Consider the following 23,410-nt stretch of genomic DNA (forward strand, 5'->3'; position numbering starts at 1 on the left):
GTTGGTTTCCGTGCTTACATGCATTGTCCAATACATAAACTAAAAATCTCATTTTTTCATAAAGCAGTAATGCAGAACCAGAGTTCCCTTATAGATTGTTGGCTTTTTAGTGTGCAGCTGTATGCATCTTATATTTTATATTTAATATGTTTTTTCAGCTAGCACCTATTCACACTTGTTGGATGTGCGGGTCAGTTTTTATGAATTATTTAAAAACTACAGCTGGTCTACTGTAGTTGGCTGTGACTGACAACATCTGATTGGTGGGCCGTGTGTGGGGACCCAGCAATCTGAAAAAGGTGACCTATCCTAAAGATAATAATTCATCAATATCCTATGACCTGTCAACCCATTTTAAAGGGAATCTGTCAGCAGGTTTTCGCTACCTCATCTGACAGCCATATGATGTAAGCAAAGAGGCCCTGAATCCAACGATATATATAAAACTTAGATTACTGGGTGCAGCAGTTTTGACACAATCCAAGATTTTAGATTTTCTATGTAGCAGAGCTAGGAAAGCTGCCCCCGTCCACACCCGGATTCCAGTGTACATTTCCATAGACCGAAACTGCTAATCACATAAAGGTGCAAGGTCATGCTACAGCTCCTCAGACCAACTAATGGTAAAGCTAAGAGGCTTAAAATAACATTGCAGGTAAACTTAAAAAACACCCAGACTTGGCCCCATCTTGGATCTCCTCATACCTAAACGACCGAACTTTCAGCGTCTCCCATTCTCACACCACTTCCTCATCTCGCCCCCTATCTGTCGGTGTCCCCCAAGGCTCAGTTCATGGACCCCTGCTGTTCTCCATCTACACCTTCGGCCTGGGACAACTCAGAGGCCCACGGCTTTCAGTATCATCTCTATGCCGATGACACACAGATCTACCTCTCTGGACCTGACATTACCTCTCTACTATCCAAAATTCCACAATGTCTGTCTGCTATTTAATCCTTTTCTGCGCGATTCCTAAAGCTAATGTGGCGCCCCTGACCTGGTCAGGCACCACTGAGTACTGCACCCATGCTGTGACAGTACTTCCAGGTAATCCTAAAGGCTGGAATGAGGTGTGTACGCACAGACACATAGCAACCAGGTCTTCCACACCAGGAGATGGGACCCTTGGGCAGTCACTAGAGGCGTCTGGCCTTCAATTCTTATCAAGGGATGTAGTGGAGGGGCTGGAGGTTAAAGTGCAGAGGCTGTCAGAAAAGGAGTGGAGCGAGCCAGTCTGGTAGTGGTGAGCGGCGGTTGCTAGGAGATGCAGACGCGCGCTCACAGTAGTCAGACCCTGCGCGCATAGAGTAGCCGATAGCGGGGGAGAACGGTTACCAGTCAGTCAGAAAGACGACGGAGAGAGAGAGTAAGTCGAGTACGGGGACTACCAGTGACTAGGCACATACGGGGAACAGGTCCCTAGAGTAGCCTCAAGTTTAACTAGCTGATAAACCTGCCGGTGAGGGGAACTACAAGTCCCTCACCAACCATCTAGAGTCCGAGCCTCAGCAGCAACGAAGGGGCCCATAAGGGGATCAAGCCTGGAGCCATCTCACTTGGTCCACGCTGCCGGCAAATGGGCCAAAAAAAGAGAAAAGGCAGCAGTGACTCCCTGGATGAACCCCACGGTACTTCAAGTCAGGGGTTATCTGAACAAGGAAGTGCTAGGAAGGTGAGTTAACAGGTACCCTAAAACCGGCCTGAAGGACACCTGGTTTCCAACTGGTTTAAAGAAGCATCGCCCGGGTACCTCACAAAACAATCAAAGAGTGAGTAAAGATCAATTGAAAGACATGTTGGACTCTGACTGGATTATTCCTGGACCCACTACCCTGCTCACTTGAGACCCTGGGGCCTGCCTCACTCACGGGAGACTACTACAGACTACAGACTTCATCAGCCCCAGAAGTTCACTAAACCTGCAGCGGCGGTCCTCCATAACCCTGACCGCAAAACCGTGAGTGGCGTCACAATTTTATATAAATAAAAACTGTCCTTACCTATTACCTTGTTTAAGAAGAACCTGTGGCATCCCTGAAGGGGGATTGATGTCCCTGGGACGACCGGGCTTCACACTTAACATGGACAAAACAGAGTTCATTGTCTTTCCTCCTCCTCACTCATCTCCTCCAACAAGCCTTTCCATCAAAGTTGATGGTTGCTCACTCTCCCCAGTCTCACAAGCTCGTTGCCTTGGAGTAATCCTCGACTCTGCTCTATCCTTCAAGTCACACATCCAAGCCCTCTTCACCTCATGCCGACTACGACTCAAAAATATCTCACGGATCCTTAACCAAGAATCAGCAAAAACATTAGTGCATGCCCTCATCATCTCCCGCCTCGATTACTGCAACTTCCTGCTCTCTGGCCTCCCTTCCAACACTCTTGCACCCCTCCAATCTATCCTAAGCTCTGCGGCCCACTTAATCCACCTCTTCACTCACTATTCCCCAACCTCGCTACTCTGCCAATTCCTTCACTGGCTTCCCATCACCCAACGACTCCAGTTCAAATCATTAACCATGACATACAAACCCACCCACAACCTGTCTCCTCCTTACATCTGTGACCTAGTCTCCTGGTGCCTACCTGCACGCAACCTCAGATCCTCACAAGATCTCCTTCTCTACTCCTCTCTTATCTCCTCTTCCCACAATCACGTCCAAGATTTCTCCCGTGCCTCCCCCATACTCTGGAACACACTACCTCGGCATATCAGACTCTCCCCTACTGTGGACAGCTTCAAGAGGAACCTCAAGACCCATCTCTTCCAACAAGCCTACAACCTACAATAACTCTCAGTCCAGTACACCACTGCACAACCAGCTCTGTCCTCACCTATTGTACCATCACCCATGACGCATCTATAAGGGATAAGCAGGTTAACATGCCAAACACCCCCGTACCATATCTACCTAAATAAAGACGAGAACCACGACTTTATTGCAGGAATGGCCAGTTTTATTTACCGTATATATATATATATACCAAAACTCGTGGCCCAACATGCCACTCAATTGTTAAACTTAACCTTGTACATATATACCCGTATAACCAGAAACACCGATAGATCCGTCCGAGAGGCAAACCATCATTCCTAACCCCCCGGCCGTAACCTCCAAACCGGCCCAGAGGACCACCTCGGCCGTGACCACCCGGCCCAAGGTGAGGGGTAACAACGTTCCATCGTTAATTACCCCTACCCAGAACCTGCGGGACCTCCGCCCACAAGTTCCCATCCACTCCGAAGCCACTCCCCTTGAGCGACTTCGTACCAAAAACCGACTGTCGGTACTCCCAACCTCTCAGACGGACCTATCACCCCGCCACAGACCGGCCAAGTGACCCCTTACTTGGCCCGGGCCCCCCACACCCCCAGTGCTTGCTCCAGGCCATCCCTCAAACCCAACATCCATAAATCCAGACCCACATCGGTCAGATGAACCCCATCTCTCCTTAGATACTGCTCCGTGGACTCCTCCAATTCTCTATGCCGCACCACCAACCCACCATTTCTCGCCACAAACCTGCCAATAGCCCGGTTCAGCTTGCTCCGAGCCCTATTAATACGGTCCACCGACCTCCCAAAACGCCACTGCGTCTGAGCTATGATGTCCGACCAAACGATAACTATGCCCGGGAACGCCCTCCACAAATGTAACAGGTCCAGTTTTATGTCCCTTTTCAATTCCCTCGCCGACCTTACTCCCAAATCGTTCCCACCCACGTGCAAAATTAACACATCAGGGTCACGATCCATACGGCTATAATAAGCCACCTCTGGGAGCACTCTACCCCAGGTCATGCCCCGAATTCCGAGCCACTTTACTCGAGCTTCCGACACCGACACTCCAAGCTGCCGACCGTCACGACGCACATCCGCCCGCAACGCTCCCCAATACACATAGGAGTGCCCGAGGATCCACACAAGGCATGGACCTACAAAATACAAAGACCACGAATAAAAACAGCAACAGAACAAGAAAATTACCACAAACCAGCATCAAACACAAACCCTGAATCCCCCACCCCTGGGCCATCACCTGACCAAGTGAGGCCTAATGTACAAGCGAAACCTGGAAGACTCCCACCTCCCAATCCGCCGGATACAATCCTCACTCAAGCCCCACCTGGCGGCTTCCGTTGCCGCCCCAATCCGGAAGGAGTGAGACCCGTACTCACGTGGCTCCTCCCCCACCCTTGCTAAAGCCATCTTCAGCACCGCATTGAATTGGTACCGCGACAAAGCCAATCCGTCCGCATGTCTAAGAAAAACGCCAGGGTAACCGCCGCGCACCTTTAAAAACTCTGACACTTGTACCACTGGGCACAACTGGTGCCCCGGTAAAGCGAACAACACTACTAAGCGCCCCCGGCCCCTCTGATCCGTCTTTGAAAAGCGAAGCCGACATTCCACTCTATCCTCCCCCAGCATTACATCCCCCAACAGCAAACCACCCATCGCTTGCTTAGTCGGGCTGACCAATTCACCAATGTGAAAGGCCCCAAAAAACGCCAATACAAAAGCTACCGAAAACAAAACCCGCTCATAAGGAGACGAACACAACTCCCCCAAAATCCCCACTAAACGCACCAACAATGGCAATGACACCGGCCGTCTACTGTCCCGCAACTGAGCCCCTTTCCGAAAACCCATCATCGCCTGCCGCACCAGAAAATCCTTAGTCGCGTCCCGAACCCCCTGCATCTGGAACAAAAAGGCCAACGCCGCCAACTTGCCACCAATCACCGAAATAGACCTGCCTTCCGAAAAGTCCCCACTAATTAACATCAGTACCCCCAACACTCGACCCTTGTAACCCGACTCCATGAACTCCCTACTTTCCAACTCTGCCCATTCCTTCCACACCGCCTGATATCGGCACCAAGTAGCCTCAGACACCGATCTCCGAATTCCCTCAAATGCTATACCGATGCCAGGTCCCACAGCCAGTTCGGGCAAGGTTCTCCCTCCGCGTCCGCTTCCGGCACCAGCTTCCTGAACCTGCAAAACTGAAACCGTGATAGCGCATCAGCCACCTCGTTTCGAATCCCAGGCACATGCCGAGCCACCACGCAAATGTTTAACTCCAAGCAACGCAACACTAGATGCCTTAAATACCCCACAACTGGCGGGGATTTTGCCGACAGTGCGTTGATGGAATGCACCACCGCCATGTTGTCACAATGCATGCAAACCCTTCTTCCAGCAAAAACAGGGCCCCACAACTCCACTGCTACAATAATGGGAAACAATTCCAGCAGCGCCAAATTCCTTACCAAACCTGCTTCCACCCAAAGCCGCGGCCACTTTCCCACACACCAGCGCGTCTGAAAAATTGCTCCAAAACCTGTCGCCCCAGCCGCATCAGTGTACAATTCCAGTTGGCTATTGGACAATGCCTCGCTCATCCAAAGGGTCCGACCGTTGTACCGGTCCAAGAACTCCTCCCACACCAACAAATCCCCTTTCATCATTTTTGTCACTCTGACAAAATGATTTGGAGCTTTTACCCCCGCAGTTGCGCCCGCCAGTCTCCTATTAAATATCCGCCCCATCGGCATAATGCGACAAGCGAAATTCAATTTCCCGAGCACTGACTGCAAATCCCGCAACCGCACCTTCTTGGCCTGAGACAAAAACCGCACCGACGCCTTCAAATCCAAAAGCTTCCCCTCCGGCAACCGGCATTCCATTGCCAGTGTATCAATTTCGATACCTAAGAAACATAACGCCGTCACCGGCCCTTCTGTCTTTTCTTTTGCCAACGGAATACCCAGGCTCCGCGCGACCCGCTCTAACGTAAACAACAACAAGGAGCAAACCGAAGAGCCCGCCGGACCCACGCAAAAGAAGTCATCCAAATAGTGAATCACTGAATGGACTCCTGCCACCTCCTTAACTACCCATTCCACAAACGTACTGAATGCCTCAAAATACGCACACGAAATGGAACAGCCCATCGGCAGGCAACGATCCACATAGTATTCACCATCCCACATACACCCTAAGAGATGAAAGCTCTCTGGATGCACCGGGAGTAAACGAAAAGCTGCTTCTACATCTGCCTTTGCCATCAGGGCCCCCCGCCCTGCAACCCTTACCAGCTCCAAGGCCCTATCGAACGATACATAACATACCGCCGACAACTCTGGTGATATCCCATCATTCACCGACAATCCCGCCGGATAAGATAATTGATGAATGAGCCGAAATTTGTTCGGCTCCTTCTTAGGCACCACCCCAAGGGGGGAAATCCGTAAATTGGAGAATGGCGGGTCCTGGAATGGGCCCGCCATCCTTCCCAACTCCACCTCCTTCTGCAGCTTTTCCTTCACCACCGCCGGGTGTTCTTTTGCGGACCTCAAGTTTCCCGGGCGAAACGCCGGCGCCTCAGATTCAAACGGAATCCAAAAGCCCTCCGTAAAACCACGTTCCAACAACTCCGCCGCCCGAACATCTGGGTATCTATTTAAATAGGGAAGCATCGCCTCTACCCTCACTGGCGTCCTCCCTTTTTCCAGACCCCTCCCCCGCCTTTCCTTTCCCTTTCTTGAAGCACCTGGCAAGAGGGTGGGACCCTCCACATCCGGAACACTCGTGTTTGAACCGACACGAGGCCCCGAACTTACACTGTCCCTCGTTATACTGCCAACAAGCTCCCTTTTTCTGTCCAGCCGAGGACCCGCCACTCGCACCCGGGCTCCCGGCACCCCCTCGAAAGGGCTGAGCCGGAGCCGTCATTAACCGCATCCACAAAGAAATATCCTTGTGGCCCCACTGGACACCCGGCCGCAGAGCCTTCCGTTGCCGGAACTGCTCATCATATCTTAGCCACCCTAAACCACCGTATACTCTATACGCTTCCCCTATTGCCTCCATATATCCAAATAGGGCGGAACAATGCTCCGGCTCCTTTTCCCCGATCACGCTGGCTAAGATCGCAAAGGCATGTAGCCAGTTAGTAAACGTCCTCGGGATTAACCTATACCTCCGTTTTTCCTCATCCTCTTTCTCTTTTTTTGTATCACTGGGTTTCACCTTATCCAAATTAAACTTCTCCAAGGGAAGCAGGGAAAAATTTCCACATACTCCCCTTTCCAAATCTTTTCCCTCACCTCCTTTTTCAAATGAACCCCTAACTGACCTTCAAAACACACATAAATTTCACTCCGCGCCCTATCATCCAAACGCACAACCTCATCCTCCTTTTCTTTATCTTTTTCCACCTCCTTACTCGCACCCACGTCAGCCGCCCCACCAGCCGCCTGTCCCGTACCTACCGCCGAGGTAGGGTCCCGCGCCGCAACCTCGCGCACCGACGCTTCTGTCTGCACCACCTCCGTGGGGCCCACCCACGCCCCCACCGGAGCCCCAGGCCCAATCCGACTAACCTGTTCCGCAGACAACCCCTGCAACACCCCTAAAAGCTGCCCCCAAAACTCCGGGCCCGGTAAACCAGACTGTCCGACCGCACTCGCCCCCTGCGCAACGCTTCCCGCGACGGGACCCCCGCCCGCGCTACCCACAGCATGAAACATTTCTGTCGTCCGCTCACCAGGCTGCCGTTGAACCGACGCCGGAACAGCCGTGCCACGATCTTCCTGCTGCCGCTCTGTCCGACCCGCCGCTGCCGTTGCTCCTTCTTCTTCGCCGGAGTCTGACGAGCTGCCGAAATCGTCCGGGGGGACCAGCGAGGGGACAGCCCGCACCTGGCAGCCGTCAACCCCCACGGTCACCGCACCCTGCTCGTCCGGGCGACTCCTGCTAGACCTCTTCCTTTTTGCCCGCCGTGGCGCCCTGCCGCCGTCCTTCCTCGCTGTAATCATGGCAGACTGCTGCGCCACCACTTCTCCTGTCGCTCTCAGCGGGCTCCCTCCTTGCCGACTGCAGGACGGCCGTGCAGAACTTGATCCTCGCTGGGAACACCCCCCAGCCCGATCCTCGCCGGGGGGGGACCGTGATTACCGATCTCATCCGTGCCTGCAGGCCACCGTACCCCTCCTCCGATCTCCTGCCCTTGCCGCTCTCATCCGCTCTTGCCCTCCATCCTGTAGCTCTCCCCTGCGGCCTGCAGGGAGTCTCCTCCGTCAATCCGGCACGCCGAGCGCCACCCCCAGCCGGCACATCACTGGGGGCTGCTGTTATCACCGCTCCGGTCTGGGGCTGTGCAGGCCGCGGACCGGAAGTGGGCCTCGCCGAGGCTCCGCCCACCCCCGACCCGAGGGATCTCCGACGCGGATTCCTCCCGGTGGCCGGCAGCTCCACTTGGTGAGTAGAAGGGCTCCGCCGCCCCGGAGGGTCCCCGCAGCGGCTCCGTGATCTCATTCTCCCCCTCCAGCTGGGGGAGTAGCGCTCCGGCGGTCACGCCCGCCGAGCACGTAGCAACGGCCCGGGCGCAGGAGCAGCAGGCAGCGCCGCTCCAGCCCCACAGACCGCTGCCAGCTGCTGCCGCAGAGCGTCCACCCCTAACACCTCGGAGGCCCCCCGCACCATCTCCATCAGCTCATCAAGGGCAGCCATGGCAGGCAGCAATACGTCCTGGGGACACAAATTTCAGGCGACAAAAGGGGAGGTAATCAGTACACCCCCTCTCTTATACCTCTCACAACCCCCCACCCCTTCCTTGCTCCCCTCCAATCCCCTTACAGCTCCCTTCTACCAATCCTATAGTCCCATATATCCCCCATCCCATGTAAACCAATTAACCCTTTCCTAACCTTGCACCCTCCCGATCGTCATGGGGTCCATTCACCCCTATGGGGCTCACTGCCCTTCTTTCCCTGTAGACTGTGAGCCCTCGCAGGCAGGGTCCTCTCTCCTCCTATACCAGTCTGCTTTGTACTGTTAATGATTGTTGTACGTATACCCTCTTACTTGTAAAGCACCATGGAATAAATGGCGCTATAATAATAATAATAATAATAATAATAATAATAATAATAATAATAATAATAATAATAAAAAAAGAGTCGCAGGGTTGAATTCTCTGTTTTAGCTCTTACAGCATCCTGACTTCAAGTTTCCCCTCAGGATTGATGTGCTGCAGATTTAAAACAAGTACCATGTGCATGAGATCGCAAAAATCTCATTCACTTTCCTCGTACAGTAAAATGCTGTACATTTTTCTGCAACAAAAATGTTCAGAAAAAAATAGTGGAAAAGCAACATGTGCACATACCCATATACATACCAATTCTAACAAGCAGAGCACAATAACATTGCTTTAAGCCTTCTTAAAAAGGAGCATTTTTAACCAAAGAGGATTATATTGTCATATGGGATACTCCAAATGTTGTGTGGTACTTTATTTGATGTCCTATCCTTGGGACAGGTTATCAGATTTGTAGAGGTGCGACAACTGGCACCCGGTCAGTCAGCTGTTCTCAAATGAAAAAAGGGTGAATCTGCTGATGAGCTTCGTAGTTCTGTGGTTTAATTGATCACTTCAGCCTACCACTGACCTCAGGAACAGCTAATGGCAGGGGTGCAGAGTGTCGCATCTGTATCAAATAATGTTAACCTATCCTAGGATATGCTATCAATATAAAATATGGGACAATCTCTTCAAAAGCCTAAAATGGGTTGAAACTGCCTGGGTGAGATGAATTGGTCATCTGATTTATACTGCCCAAACTGCAGTCAGCATGAATTAGAGTTTAGCAGAACAATTGTAGCCAGATATAGTTTCTCTGAAAATGAAAATATAGTAACAGCCGGAACGCCAAGCCCAAGCAATGGGCAGAGACTGGAATGACGAGGGTTTTGAGGCAGATGGAGATAGTGGACTTCATAGGCTAGTACTTGACATGGGTGCCCAGTGACCCGCTCTCTTTGCCGCAAGACTAGTTCTACCCACCCTCCCTAAATTTCCAAATTTATATAGGAGTGTGGTAGTTTACAGGTCTTTATGGATAGTGGCATTGGTGAGGTCCTTGATGTTGGGTTAATCTAGTTCAGGTGAACCATCAGGCTATTGATCCTTCAATTACAACCTTGGTTATTTAGTCTGACGATTTGTGGGATTTACGGCACAGGAATGATGAGTCCAAAAGGTGCGAGGTATTCCTGAAGGAACCCCTCTGTTATGGTGCTCCTTATCTGGGAATAATCATGTTTCTTATGGTTGTTTGGGAAAACCAGATTGTCGTTTCATAGACTTATTGCTAGACACATTTAAAGGATAGTAAGAGGTAGATGAGTGAAATGTAACTGCATAGCTGACAGTCTTGAAAGCCCTAATGCTACAGTCAACACAGAACAAGGACATCCAACTATGAGCACCAATTCCCAGTTCCCAAAATTAGGAGTGGACAACAAGAAAATGTCATCAATTGCCCTAGAGTTCTCATAGTGACATGGCGCAGCAGTCAGGCATGGGCCATGTGTGTCGCCCCAGGGCTATGGGGTACTCAGTCCCGGGCAATGTATTGCTGGGAAAATGTCACTGGGTGGCCGATGCCCGGTTCCGTTACCCTGGGGGGAGGGGGGAGGTCACTGTTAAAAGGGGTATATTTATAGGGGAGATGAAATAAAAGTTTTTGTTATGATGCCACTTGCAAGTTGTGGCTATTTAAGGGAACCGCCGCTGCACAGTTCTCACTACTGGGGCTGGTGTTGGTGGCAGCCTGGATGTTGGGCCCTCCACAAGTAGGGCCAGGCCCCAGGGGATTGATGATTTTTTTGGGCATGGAAAGAAGGTAGACCACACAAGGGATTGCTGTGTAATTGGTTCCTTCTACTCACTCAGTTGTTGTGTTAGTAACCTGAGGAGTAATGATGAGCCACCCCCCCTAATGTTAGAGTTCTGTTCGTCGAACGGTGGGTGTGTGCGGCGAACACCTTCGAACCCCATTGAAAACAATGGCAGGCAAACACAAACACATACAAACACATTATACATATACACAGAGTTAATAAACATTGCCATTATACTTACAGGTCCCCGCGATGCGTCCTGCACTCAGTCTCCCGCCGCTTCTCCTTTCGATCATCGCTGCGACCTCCCGGTAACCAGCACTTATGATAGGACCTTCCGTGATGTCATAGCATGTGACCAGTCATGTGTGTATTATCTCATTGGCTACAGACTGGTCACATGGCTATGACGTCATGCTAGGTCCTGTCAGTGCATCTCTCCAGTACGCGGTGCTTGTTCAAGCATCTCCGTGTATTGGCGAGATGCTCTAGCACATGGTCGGCTTCCCATTTCTGCATGTTGGCGCTCTTTACAGAGTCAGCCCACATGCAGGGACTGGATGCCACAGCTGGTGAATAGCGGCGCCGGGAATCAGGTGATCGGAGATCACTGTTGCTATAGTAACCCGCCTGTCAGGTTACTATTGGGACATCACCGCTTACCAACCCGCAGCCTTTGCTCACTCACTGAGTGATTAGACTGCACGGGAGCAGCAGCGTTCTTCCTCCCATGCAGTGCTGTCTGATGTAGTAGAGCTGCATGGGTTGAAGGAGAAAGAAGACAAGGATCGTGGAGGGGTGAGAAGGAGTAATAAACATGGAGTCTCTAAGTGTGTCTGTGTATTTATTTCTATTTTTTCCGTGTGGTGTCTTTTTTTAACCCTTTATTGGAGATTCTTAATGTCCGGGTCAAACTTGCCTGACATTAAGAATCTCTGGCTTAATACTAGCTAGTAAAATAAAGCTATGTATTAACCCTTATTACCCAGCGAGCCACCTGGCATCAGGGCCCCTGGAAGAGTTGAATACAGTGCCAGAAGATGGCACTTCTATAAAAGCGCCATTTTCTGGGGCGGCTGCGGACTGCAATTCACAGTGGAGGGGCCCAGAAAGCTCGGGCCAACCTGTGCTGCGGATTCCAATCCCCAGCTGCCTAGTTGTACCTGGCTGGACACAAAAGTTTGGCGAAGCCCATGTCATTTTAATTATTTCATGAAATTCATGAAATAAAAAAAAAAAAAAAAATGGGCTTCCCTATATTATTGGTTCCCAGCCGGGTACAAATAGGCAGCTGGGGGTTGGGGGCAGGCCGTAGGTGCCTGCTGTACAAGGCTAGCATATAAAAATATGGCGAAGCCCTCGTCATTTTTTTGGGGGGCAAAAAAACTCCTGCATACAGTCCTGGATGGAGTATGCTGAGCCTTGTAGTTCTGCAGATGCTGTCTCCTCTCCTGCATACACTAGTGAATGGAGCATGATGAGCTTTGTAGTTCTGCTCCCCCTGTCTCTTCCTCGAGCATACAGTCCTGGATGGAGGATGCTGAACCTTGTAGTTCTGCAGCTGCTGTCTGTTCTTCTCCATACAGACAGCAGCCAGCAGCTGCAGAACTACAAGGCTCAGCAGACTCCATCCTGGACTGTATGCAGGAGTTTTTTTGTCCCCCCAAAAAATGACGTGGGATTCGCCCAACTTTTGCGTCCAGCCAGGTACAACTAGGCAGCTGAGGATTGGAATCTGTAGCGCAGGGTGCCCAAGCTTTGTGGGCACCTCCGCTGTGAATTGCAGTCCGCAGCCGCCACAGAAAATTGCCCTTTCATACAAGCGCCATCTTCTGGTGCTGTATCCAACTCTTCCAGCTGCCCTGGTGACGGGTGGCTCGCTGGGTAATAATGGGGTTGGGGCTAGCTGTATATTATCAACTGGCCCTAAGCCCAAAATTCATGGTGTCACGATAATATTAGACATGGCCACCATGAATTTCTAGTACAGATAAAAAAAAAACAAAACAAAAAAAAAACACAACACATAGTAAAATATTTTTATTAGAAATAAAACACAACACAACACAATTAGTGATTCCATCTTTATTGAAATAAAGAAACCCCCTCCACAGTAATCCTGGGTCAAGGGTCCCACGCTGTCCAATCCAGATCCATTATCATCTGATCGGTTTGCTGGAACGCAAACGGATCAGATGATGTGTAAGGTTCAAGGGCCTGAATCACATGACACATCAGCTGATTGTATAAATGGCTTTTATACAATCAGCTGATGCATAAGTGCAAAAAACAAACAAAAAAAACAAAAAACACTACACACGTCTGTGCAGACTCCTGTCCGATGGCATCAGCTGTTAGTTTAGCCGGTTGGGCGGTAAAAAGCCAGCCTCACCGCTCGACTTATAGTGTCAGCTGATGCCGTCAGGTGACCGCATCAGCTGATCATCGCCAGGTCTGAGAGCACGAAAAGAGAGCGTAAAAAGAGCGAGAGAGCGCAAAAAAAGCAAGTGAACGCACGCGAAAGTGAGAGCGAGCGCGAAAGAGAGCGCGAAAGAGAGCGCGAGAGCGAGCGCAAGAGCGAGCGCAAGAGCGAGCGCGAGAGTGAAAGAGCGCGAGAGAGAGCACGCAAGAGAGAGCACGCGAGAGAGAGCACGCGAGAGAGAGCACGCGAGAGAGAGCACGCGAGAGAGAGCACGCGAGAGAGAGCACGCGAGAGAGAGCGCGCGAGAGAGAGCGCGAGAGAGCGCGCGAGAGAGCGCGTGCGAGAGAGCACGTGCGAGAGAGAGCGTGCGAGAGAGAGCGTGCGAGAGAGAGCGTGCGAGAGAGAGCGCGAGAGACACACGCAGGCACTACCGCACACATCATCCCCGCACCATCATCCCCGCACACACCCCGACACTACCGCACACATCATCCCCACACACACCCCGGCAGTACCGCCGCCATCCTCATCCCCGCACAAACCCCGACACTACCGCACCCATCATCATCCCCTCACACACCCGGCAGTACCGCCCCCATCATCATCACCGCACACACCCCGGCCCAACACAGCCCGGGTCCGGCTGCCACTCGAGCCACAGTAACAAACCCGGATCCGACCACCCCCTGGCAGTGGTCTGGCCCCCATCCGCAACACACGTCTCTCTCCTTTCACTCTCCTGACTCGACTACTGCAGTCACCTCCCCCAGGTTGTCTAGTTCCGTGGACTGGCTCTGCCCTCTAGGTGGCTATCCCCTTTTGGGTCTGAATAGCCAATTACCTCTGGTGTGGAGTGGTAACTAGGATTTTGGTGTGTGCAAATGTCATTGGCACTGGTGTTCCAGGTACCTGGGGGTAGGCCCTGCATCCTGGTGAGGATGCAGCACCTACTAGTGCCCTGAGTGGCTCAGGGGCACTACAGTTCGTTATCCCTCAATGAGATGAGCGAAAAAGTAAAATTTTCAATATTTTTCCTTCCACATTACTTTCATTCCTAGTGGATTAATAAACTTTTAGAATGTGGCTTTGAGCACCCAGGAGTGCAGTTTTTAAAATGGTATCATTTTTGGGACTCTCAAAGTCACTTCAAATGTAAGGTGTCCCAAAAAAATTGGTTAAGTAAAATTACTTGGAAAAATTAGAGATAGCTGATGAACATTTAGCAATTCTAACTCCCTAACTAATGATGAGTGATCCTGTGGATATTCAGGTTTGCCAAACCAGCACGGACCAATAGAATACAACATATACATATATAATGTGGTTAGGCAGCTAAGCTTTACATTAGAAAACGAGCCCCTTATAAATCTATGCGGACCCAAACGTGTGCTGTAAAATTGTGCTATTAAGGGGTAGGGGGCTGCAAAGCAGAAGATTTACACTTACTGAGTCTCCCACACCACTGTCACACTACTTTCAGGTCTACTCATTAGTTTTCATGCATATTCACTGCTTTCCCTGCCCACCCTCTGACAGTGGGATGGTTGCAGTCACACCTTTAAGGGGGTGTTAAACGCAGCGATATTGCTTGAGATATCGCTGGTGAAAGCACCTGTCCCCGTCGTTTGTGCGTCATGGGCAAATCACTGCCCGTGGTGCACAAAATCGCTAGGCCCAGTCACATGGACTTACCTGGCTAGTGACGTCGCTGTGTCCGGCGAACCACCTCAGTTCTAAGGGGGCGGTTCGTGCGGCGTCACTAAGTGGCCGCCCAATAGAAGCGGAGGGGCGGAGATGAGCGGCCATAACATCCCGCTCACTTCCTTCCTTCCGCATTTCCGTCGGACGCAGGCAACCTGTAGTTCATCGTTCCCGAGGTGTCTCACACAGCGATGTGTGCTGCCTCGGGAACGCCGAACAACCTGCGACCTCTACAATCAACGATATTTTGAAAATGAACGACATGTCAATGATGGACGATTTGGTGAGTATTTTCCATCGTTAACACTCGCTCCTTGTGGTCACACGCAACTACGTCGCTAACGATGCCAGATGTGCATCATGGAATCCGTGACACCGGAGATATATCGTTAAATACGTCATTTTGTGTAACAGGGCCTTTAGCATATATGATTGGTTGGGAATTGTAAAAATAAATTAGAAAAAAAAAATGGTACAGTGTTAGTAATTAGGAAGGTCTCCTAGACTCGCCCATTAACGTTGGGCTTAATGACAGCTGTGATTTTTTTTTTTTGTCACATTACAGCTGTCATTAGCCCCCTATCCCCTTCACACCTAGACGTTTTAAGTTTTTCATTTTTTCCTCCCCTTATTCCAAGAGCCATAACTTTTTTTTTTATTTATCTGTCAATCTTGCCAAATGAGGGTTTATTTTTTGCATGACAAGTTGTAATTTTCAATGAAACCATTAGTTTTACCATATAGTGTACTGGAAAATGGGGAAAAAAAAATAACCAGTGGTGAAATTGAAAAAAAAAAAAAAAGTGCAATTGCGCGATGGTTTTTGGGACATTTTATTCACATTTTGTTCAATATATGGTAAAACTAAAATGTCAGTATGATGCCTCAGGTCGGTATGAGTTTGTCGATACCAAATCTGTATACTTTTATCTAAGGGGTTAAAAGAAATAATAAATTTAGAGGTTTGTACATAAAAGAATTTCGCTTTTGGTGCCATTTTCTGAGACATTTAGCGTTCTAATTTTTCAGGATCTGGGGCTCAGCTGCTAATTTTTCGCATCTTGAGCTATCATTTTTATTTATAACATTTCTGTGTAGATGCTAAGTTTTGATCGTCTGTTATTGCATTTTAAAATAATTTGTACATGTGGGAGACTCGGTAAGTATAATTCTCCCGCTTTGCAGCCCCCTAGCCCTTACTAGCTCTATTTTACAGCACACATGTTCGGGTCCCCATGGACATACGAGGTTTATTGTTTGAGATAAACTTCACGAATCAAATTGTATTTTTTTGATGGGGGAAGGATAGGGGGGGGGGGGGTACTGGGTCGGTGTACCCATATATCCATGAATTTGCCCATCACTAATAAAGATACAATTCTGATTGTAAGATTGTTTGGAGTGATTACAAGTTTCTTACTTTGTATGTCGGGATATTTCATCATTAGAAGAAGACTCCATCGTAGAGTGGTTGAGGTTGTCTCCACCCCAGCAACAAAAAGGTTTGTGATGATCACTATTAAATTTTCATTATGGAAAAATGGTCCAAATTCTGATTTTTCCTAAAAAATAAAACTACATGTAAAATTCTCAGGAAAAAGTGAATCATTAATAAAAAGCAGTAGGAAATGTGAAAAAGAAATCAAGGTAGCAAAATCAGCAAGTTGGTGTACTGAAATTTTCTGTTTTATTACATCATGTGACCCGTTTATGTAGTATCGCAAACAAAGAAATAACTCCTCAGAACTATGCACCATTAAGAGCCTCAGGTGTGTGTATAGAAATATGTAACTTCCCCGCCCATCACTGTTAGCTGAGCCCTATGACATCATTCATTTATAAGAAAAGATTGTTTCTATAAGAACAAAATGGATTGTATTCCCTCACACTTGTAAGGCTACATCTGGAATATGGGATCCAGTTTTGGGCTCCAGATTTTAAAAAAGGATATTTAGAAGTTATGCGGGCTGTACATGGTGCGTTCTATCGTGCGATTGCACGAGCGATCGTACCCACCCCCGTCGTTTGTGCGTCACGGGCAAATCGCTGCCCGTGTCGCACAAAGTCATTAAACACCCATCACACGTACTTACCTGATGAGCGACCTCGCTGTGGGCGGCGAACATCCACTTCCTGAAGGGGGAGTGTTGTTTAGCGTCATAGCGACGTCACACAGCCGCCGGCCAATAGTAGCAGAGATGAGCGGGACGTAAACATCCCGCCCACTTCCTTTCTTCTGCATTGCCGGCGGGTGTCACGGGACGCAGGTAAGCTGCTGTTCATTGTTCCCCGGGTGTCACACGGAGCAATGTGTGCTACCCCGGGTACGATGAACAACCGGCTCAAAGAAGATTAAACAATTTTTTAAAAATGAGCGACCTGTACACGACTCGCGATTCGTAAGAGATTTGCGATCATTTACAGACGCTCATAGGTGTCACACGGGCAGACGTCGCAAGCGATGCCGGATGTGCGTCATGAAAACCGTGACCCCGACGATCTATCACACAATAGATAGTCTCGTGTAAAGCCCGCATTAGAGTAAGTTCAAAGGCGGGGAACTAGGTTATTGCAAGAAATGGAGGCCGCCCATATGACGACAGATTGAAAAAGTTAGATATGTTTAGCTTAGAAAAAAAAAAAAAAAAAAGACGTCTCAGAGGAGATCTCATTTATATGTATGAATACATGTGTGGTCAATATAAAGGACTGGCACATGACTTATTTCTTCCGAAGACAATACTAAGGACCAGGGGGCACTCACTGCGAGTGGAAGAAAAGCGATTCCGACAGTTAAATAGGAAAAGGTTCTTTACAGTTAGAGCAGTCAGACTGTGGAATACACTACCACAAGAAGTAGTAATGGCAAATACTATAACAGCTTTTATATCGAGGCTGGATGATTTCCTCAGTGCACACAACATTGTCGTTATAAAGGATTTAGTGACAAAATATATAATTTGTGGAGGAAGGGTGAACTAGAAGGACCTAGGTCTTTTTTCAACCTATGTAATCATGAAATGCATAATAGTCAACATACGCACTGGACACATCAAAGTATTCAAAACAATCCTCTAATGATGATGGTATAGTGTTTTAAACATTAAAAGTTATTTAGTGTTGCACTGCTACAAAAAAGTTTTGAAAGTAAGTTTTGATTGGTAGAGACTAGATATGAGCGAATGTATTCACCACTATTCGGTATCCGACAGATAATAGGGTATCCGAGGTATTCGCTATCCGACGGCTAATATGGTATTCGCTCCGGTACTTTCATTTGTGTTTCTGGACTTCCTGGCGCCTTTTTCCAGCCAATGAACACATCTGACGTTGCTTGCCCTCACAGTAATGCCGCAGCCATCTTTGTTGTGGCGTTACTGTGATTGGCTTGGCTGCACAGCGTCATAGGGGCTATATAAGGTAGCCACCATATTGTGTGCAAGCATTCATTCCTGAGCTGCCGGTGTAGTGAGACTGCTTTGTGTGCGGTACAGCATTTTTCCAGCCAACTAATACTAGTCCTTCTAAGGGCTGAAGCTATTTAGCAATACCTGTTAGCGACTGTGTAAGGCATAGAAACAGGTATAGGGACAGTGCAGTTTGTTCTATAAGATAGTGTTCCTGCTGCAGAATCCAAAATAGTCCTTATAAGGGCTGAAGACAATGTCCACTGTGCTAGCAGCTGTGTAAAAAATGTAAAAACAAGGGGTTCAGGTGTAGAGTAGTGCCTGTCAGCCACCATCTCAATTCACAGTCTGAGTGTTACCCAATTTTTATTAATACTTTGTGTCAGGGTCAGTAATTGTGCCTCAAGGCCAGTACCTTCCTATCAGCCACCTAGTTTAAATTTTGGGGGCTTCATATCTTACAGCACCTACATAGTGCCTTGCTCTTACTAAAACACAGTCTGAGTGCTATAAACCAATACTAAAAGAAAAGTGTTGTCAAACCCTGTTTTCTTTTGGGGCTGAAAGACATTCACAACATCTTTGTCGACTCCTCCATGTGGTAGTTTGTCCAATAAAGGTACCCTTTGGTTTTTAGACTTACAGAAACAGCTATCATGAGAAACTATTAATGCAAGTTTAACAACCCGGCATAAGTGCTGTTCCACTGCCTGTACAAAAGGTCACGTTATAGTATTCACCTTGAATAATCAAACCAAAAAAAATGGGAAAAAGAGGGGGTAAGGGCCTTGGACGAGGTAGTAGAGACAGTGGTGGTCGCCCAAGCAGTGTGATCGAGCCAAAGAAAAAAGTTCCTGCTTTATCTACCTTTGCCTTCCGATCCCAATTTTCTTCACGTGGGAAAGCACTCTTGCACTCTGAACAGTGCGAACAGGTAACGAGTTGGCTAGCAGAAAATGCCTCCAGTTACTTGCTGAGTAGCAAATCCTAAGGGTCCACACAGACAGACTTGAGTAGCACAGAGTCTGGCCCATCGAATCCTCAGCCTTGGCATCCTTCCTCACAACATCAGTATTCTAAGGAAACATAGGGCACCAAAGCAGGTTACTCTGTGGAACTGTTTTACGGGACCCTTTGACTTTTCTTGCCTCTCACCGCACAACGCCACCAACGCAGGTGAGGCCGTGGTGTGCAGTGATGCACAGATCTTTGTGCACCCAAGGCCAGAATAAAGTCATGTTGTTGGCCGTGACATGCTGGGTAATCAGGTGGAAGTGTTAGAGGATGATGAGACACAGTTACCCTCAGGTCAGCCTGAAACCTCCATTCCCGAAGATATTGACCTTCAGGAATTTGAAGACGATATGGTCGATAAGGTGACTGATCCAAAATGGACGGGGTGCATGGATTGCGAGAACAGCAGTGCAGAGGAGCATGTGCCCATAGTCCGCAATAAGGCTATGTGCGCACGTGTGCGCTCTGCACCGCACCGAAAATGTGCGCTTCAGAGCGCAGCTGAAAAGCTGCGTTCTGAAGCGCATGGAGCCGGCACATTCATGCGCTCTGCATGCTGCCTCTCCCTATAGACAGCATGGAGAACGCACGAAAGAAGTGACATGTCACTTCTTAGAACGCAGCGATTCGGCAAGCAGCCGAATCGCTGCGTTCCAACATGCCACGTGCGCACGTCTCCTGCACAATCTCCATAGATTGTGCAGGGGACGCATGCAGTCACGCTGCGGTGCAGAACGCAGCGTAACTGCATGTAATACGCACACGTGCGCACATACCCTTAGGCTGTAAGACATAGGTTTTGACCACTGCCGAAGTCAATCAACTGTGCACATGACACCACCTATGGCATCTCAGAGTCCAAGGGTCCGTGGTGCGATTGTGTGGGAGTTTTATTCCAAGAGTCCTTCAGACGAAACGGTAGCCATTTGTCAAATCTGTCAGACCAAGCTTAAAAGAGGCAAAAATACTTCCAGCTTGGGCACCTCCAGCATGAGAAACCATATGTTAGCCAAGCACACCACTAGGTGATTGACAGCTGTAGGTGAAGAACACGATTTCCAGACTCAAAACTCTGCCACTTCCCCTGGGCTGCCTGCTTCCCAAAGTGGTCTGTAAGAAAGTGGCGCTGATGCCTCCTTCTCCCAACCTGATGTTGGCCAAACTCAATCATCAACGACATCAGCTTCGGTGTCCCAGTGTTCTGTTCAGTTGTCCTTACCACAGACCTATGAAAAGAATCGAAAATACCCAGTTACGCACCCAAGGGCAGAAACCATAACTGCACACATTGCATGATTGATAGTGGAGAGCGCTGCCACACCCCAGGCCCTTGGGATACTCGGTTCCGGGTGGGGAATAATTGGGTTCACCGTCACAGGTGGCCGTGCCCGGTTCAGTTACCTGGGGGGGGGCACTCGGTAACAGAGTTATTTTGTATGTCACTTGTGACGCCACTGGCGGGTTGCGGTAATAAGATGTCCCGCCGCTGCTGTGGTTTTAGGGACAGATGGTATAGCAGCAAGTGTGTTTGCACCCTCCGCCAGTATGGGCTTAAGTCCCATGTAGGTGTGCTGCGCCTTGTGGTTCGCCAGTAATAGACACGACACAGTTCTTGCAGATTAACTGATATTTACTCACTTGATGTTGCAAGTGCAGTTTGGCACGGCTGGTCAACCGACTTTCCTTTGTCCCAGTGCTGATGTGAGTCCCAGTTGAGCCCTCCGTGCACATGCAGAGCTGATGGTCCCCTTGCCTGAAGCTGTTGGTGACCTGCGGAGCTCCGCTCCTTTGTATTTCCGGGCTCAGTATGACAGGTCTCGCGGTCCCTTGTGGGGTAGGCTACTTCTCTGTGCCCTCTCCCGGGTCCTATATATGAGGCGGTGTCCCTGAGTCTATGGGTGGTGTGGTACCCTAGAAGGTAGCCGTGGTCACAGGTGGCCGTGCCCGGTTCAGTTACCTGGGGGGGGGGGGGGGGTAGCATATCCCAGGGTTCTGCAATAGCCCTTGAGATGTTGCCATATCGGATTGTGGGAACAGAGGCTTTCCGCGACATTTTGGCGGTGTTAGAACATTGGTACTCTGTGCCTAGACGCCATTTTTCTCGTTGTGCCGTCCCCGCGTTCCACAATCATGTGTCCGTAAACATCAAACGGGCTCTCACCAACGCCATAACAGGGAAGGTCCACTTAACCACAGACACGTGGACAAGCGGAAGTGGACAGGGACGCTACATCTCACAGACGGCACACTGGGTGAACCTGGTGGTGGCTGGTACAGAGTCTGAGCCGGCAACATCCCATATAATTCCCACACCCAGAATAGCGGGGCCCACTTCAATCACAGTTTCAGTAGCCTCCTACACAGCAACAACTCCCTCCTCCTTCTACTCTTCATCTGGCTCCTGTGTATCCTCTTTAACATCTGCCGGTGTCCAACCGTAGACCTCATTCCTCAGCTGGGATCTCTGCAGCACTGCCTCGGCTAAGCGTCAACACGCTCTACTGAAGCTCTGTATCGGTGAAAAATCTCACACGGCACCTGAGCTTTTGAAAGCAATAACTGAGCAGACAGATGAATGGCTTGAGCCTTTGGATCGCCGTCTAGGGATGGTAGTGTGTGATAATGGTCATACTCTGGTGGCGGGTTTAAAGCTTGAAAGCTTGTACACGTTCTTTGTATGGCCCACGTTGCAAATTTAGTAGTTCAGCACTTTCTGAAGAAATACCCTGGGATACCAGACCTACTTACCAAGGTACGGCGTATTCGCGTACATTTCCGCAAGTCATCTCCCTCTTTTGTTGGCCTGGCAGTGCTGCAGCAGCGCTTACACTTGCCTCATCACAGACTAATATGTGACCTCCCTACGAGATGGAATTCAACCTATCATATGTTGGCAAGGATCCATGAGCAGCAGGGGGCAGTATCCCAATTCCAGCTGGAACATGCCCGTCAGACGCAGCTGCCGATTGGGTGTGGATTGCAGACATTTGTCAGGTCTTGGAGAATTTTGATTACTGTACCAACATTGTGAGCAGTGAGGATGCTGTTATCAGCGTTACCATTTCACTGATTTGTTTATTGAAACGCTCTCTTGATGGTCTGACTGACCAAAGTGTTCAGTGCACCCGAATTGTCTGTGGATCCAGACTTCACAATGGTTGCTAGTAATCCACACAACCTTGGCCAACAAGCTCAGGCCATCTTTGTTCAGCATCATGAGGATGAGGAGGATGATTAAGAACAGGAATGCTTTGAAGTTGGTAACCAAGGGATTGACAACCCAAGCTTCAGGGCTGTCCAGCATGGAGGCCTGAGGAGGAGCAGGAGGAGGAGAGAGAGACTGAGGAGGAGAGGAGGTTTAGGGAGAGAATTTATTCTTAGCAGTGACAAAGGTTTCCAGTTCGGCGTCTGGGACACATAGGCAGTGTGACATGAACTGTGCTTTTTCATGACTGTCTGCTAGTCCACATTTTGGCAGACAACAAATACTGGTTATGTACCTCCCTTGACCCACGCTACAAACTTTGCTACTTGTGGAGGCAAATAAGGATTGTACTACGGAAACATTCAAGAGGGCTGTAGTGGAGCAGTTGATGAAATGATTACCCTCAGATCATGCTGGCGTCAGAGGTAGTGTGTCATCTCACACAACAGGATTCCGAGAGAGGGCTACGCATAGTAGGGGCAACACAGGTGGGGGACTAATGTGTCAAAACTGGTCCATTTTCCACAAACCGTCAACTGCGAATCAGATACCGGTTGGAGGAACAATGACAAGGAGGGAAAAGTTAAGTAAGATGGTGAGGGACTATGTAGGTGACCGTATCAGCGTGCTTTCCGAGTCAACTGTTCCTTTTAACTATTGGGTTTCCAAGCTCAACACTTGGCCAGACCTCGCGTTATAGGCTTTGGAAGAGCTAGCTTGCGCTGCTGCGAGTGTATTGTCGGAGCGTGTTTTCAGCTCAGCAGGGGTCAATAATAAAAGATAGTCACACACACACAACTATCCACGGAAAGTGCAGTTTGATCATGATCAAACTGAACCATAGATTGATTGCCCCAGAGTATCTCAGGCTGCCTATTAACAAGAAAAAAACAAAACGCCAGCACTAAATGTGCACTTCAGCACTAAAAATTCCAAACTGTACTTCTAAAAATGTTGAGAT

The 23,410-nt window shown here is 49.2% G+C and overlaps 1 protein-coding gene across 1 annotated transcript in view; it reads right to left on the minus strand.

The window, feature by feature from the left end:
- Window positions 1-23,410, minus strand: part of LOC142297394 (uncharacterized) — a 181,706-nt gene that overhangs the window by 101,559 nt on the left and 56,737 nt on the right. The window contains exon 8 of the mRNA XM_075341620.1: window positions 16,244-16,385. Coding sequence (XP_075197735.1) covers window positions 16,244-16,385 — 142 coding nt within the window. The remainder of the gene's footprint in view (window positions 1-16,243; window positions 16,386-23,410) is intronic.

Source organism: Anomaloglossus baeobatrachus, chromosome 3, assembly GCF_048569485.1.
Source record: "Anomaloglossus baeobatrachus isolate aAnoBae1 chromosome 3, aAnoBae1.hap1, whole genome shotgun sequence".
Lineage (NCBI taxonomy): Eukaryota > Metazoa > Chordata > Amphibia > Anura > Aromobatidae > Anomaloglossus > Anomaloglossus baeobatrachus.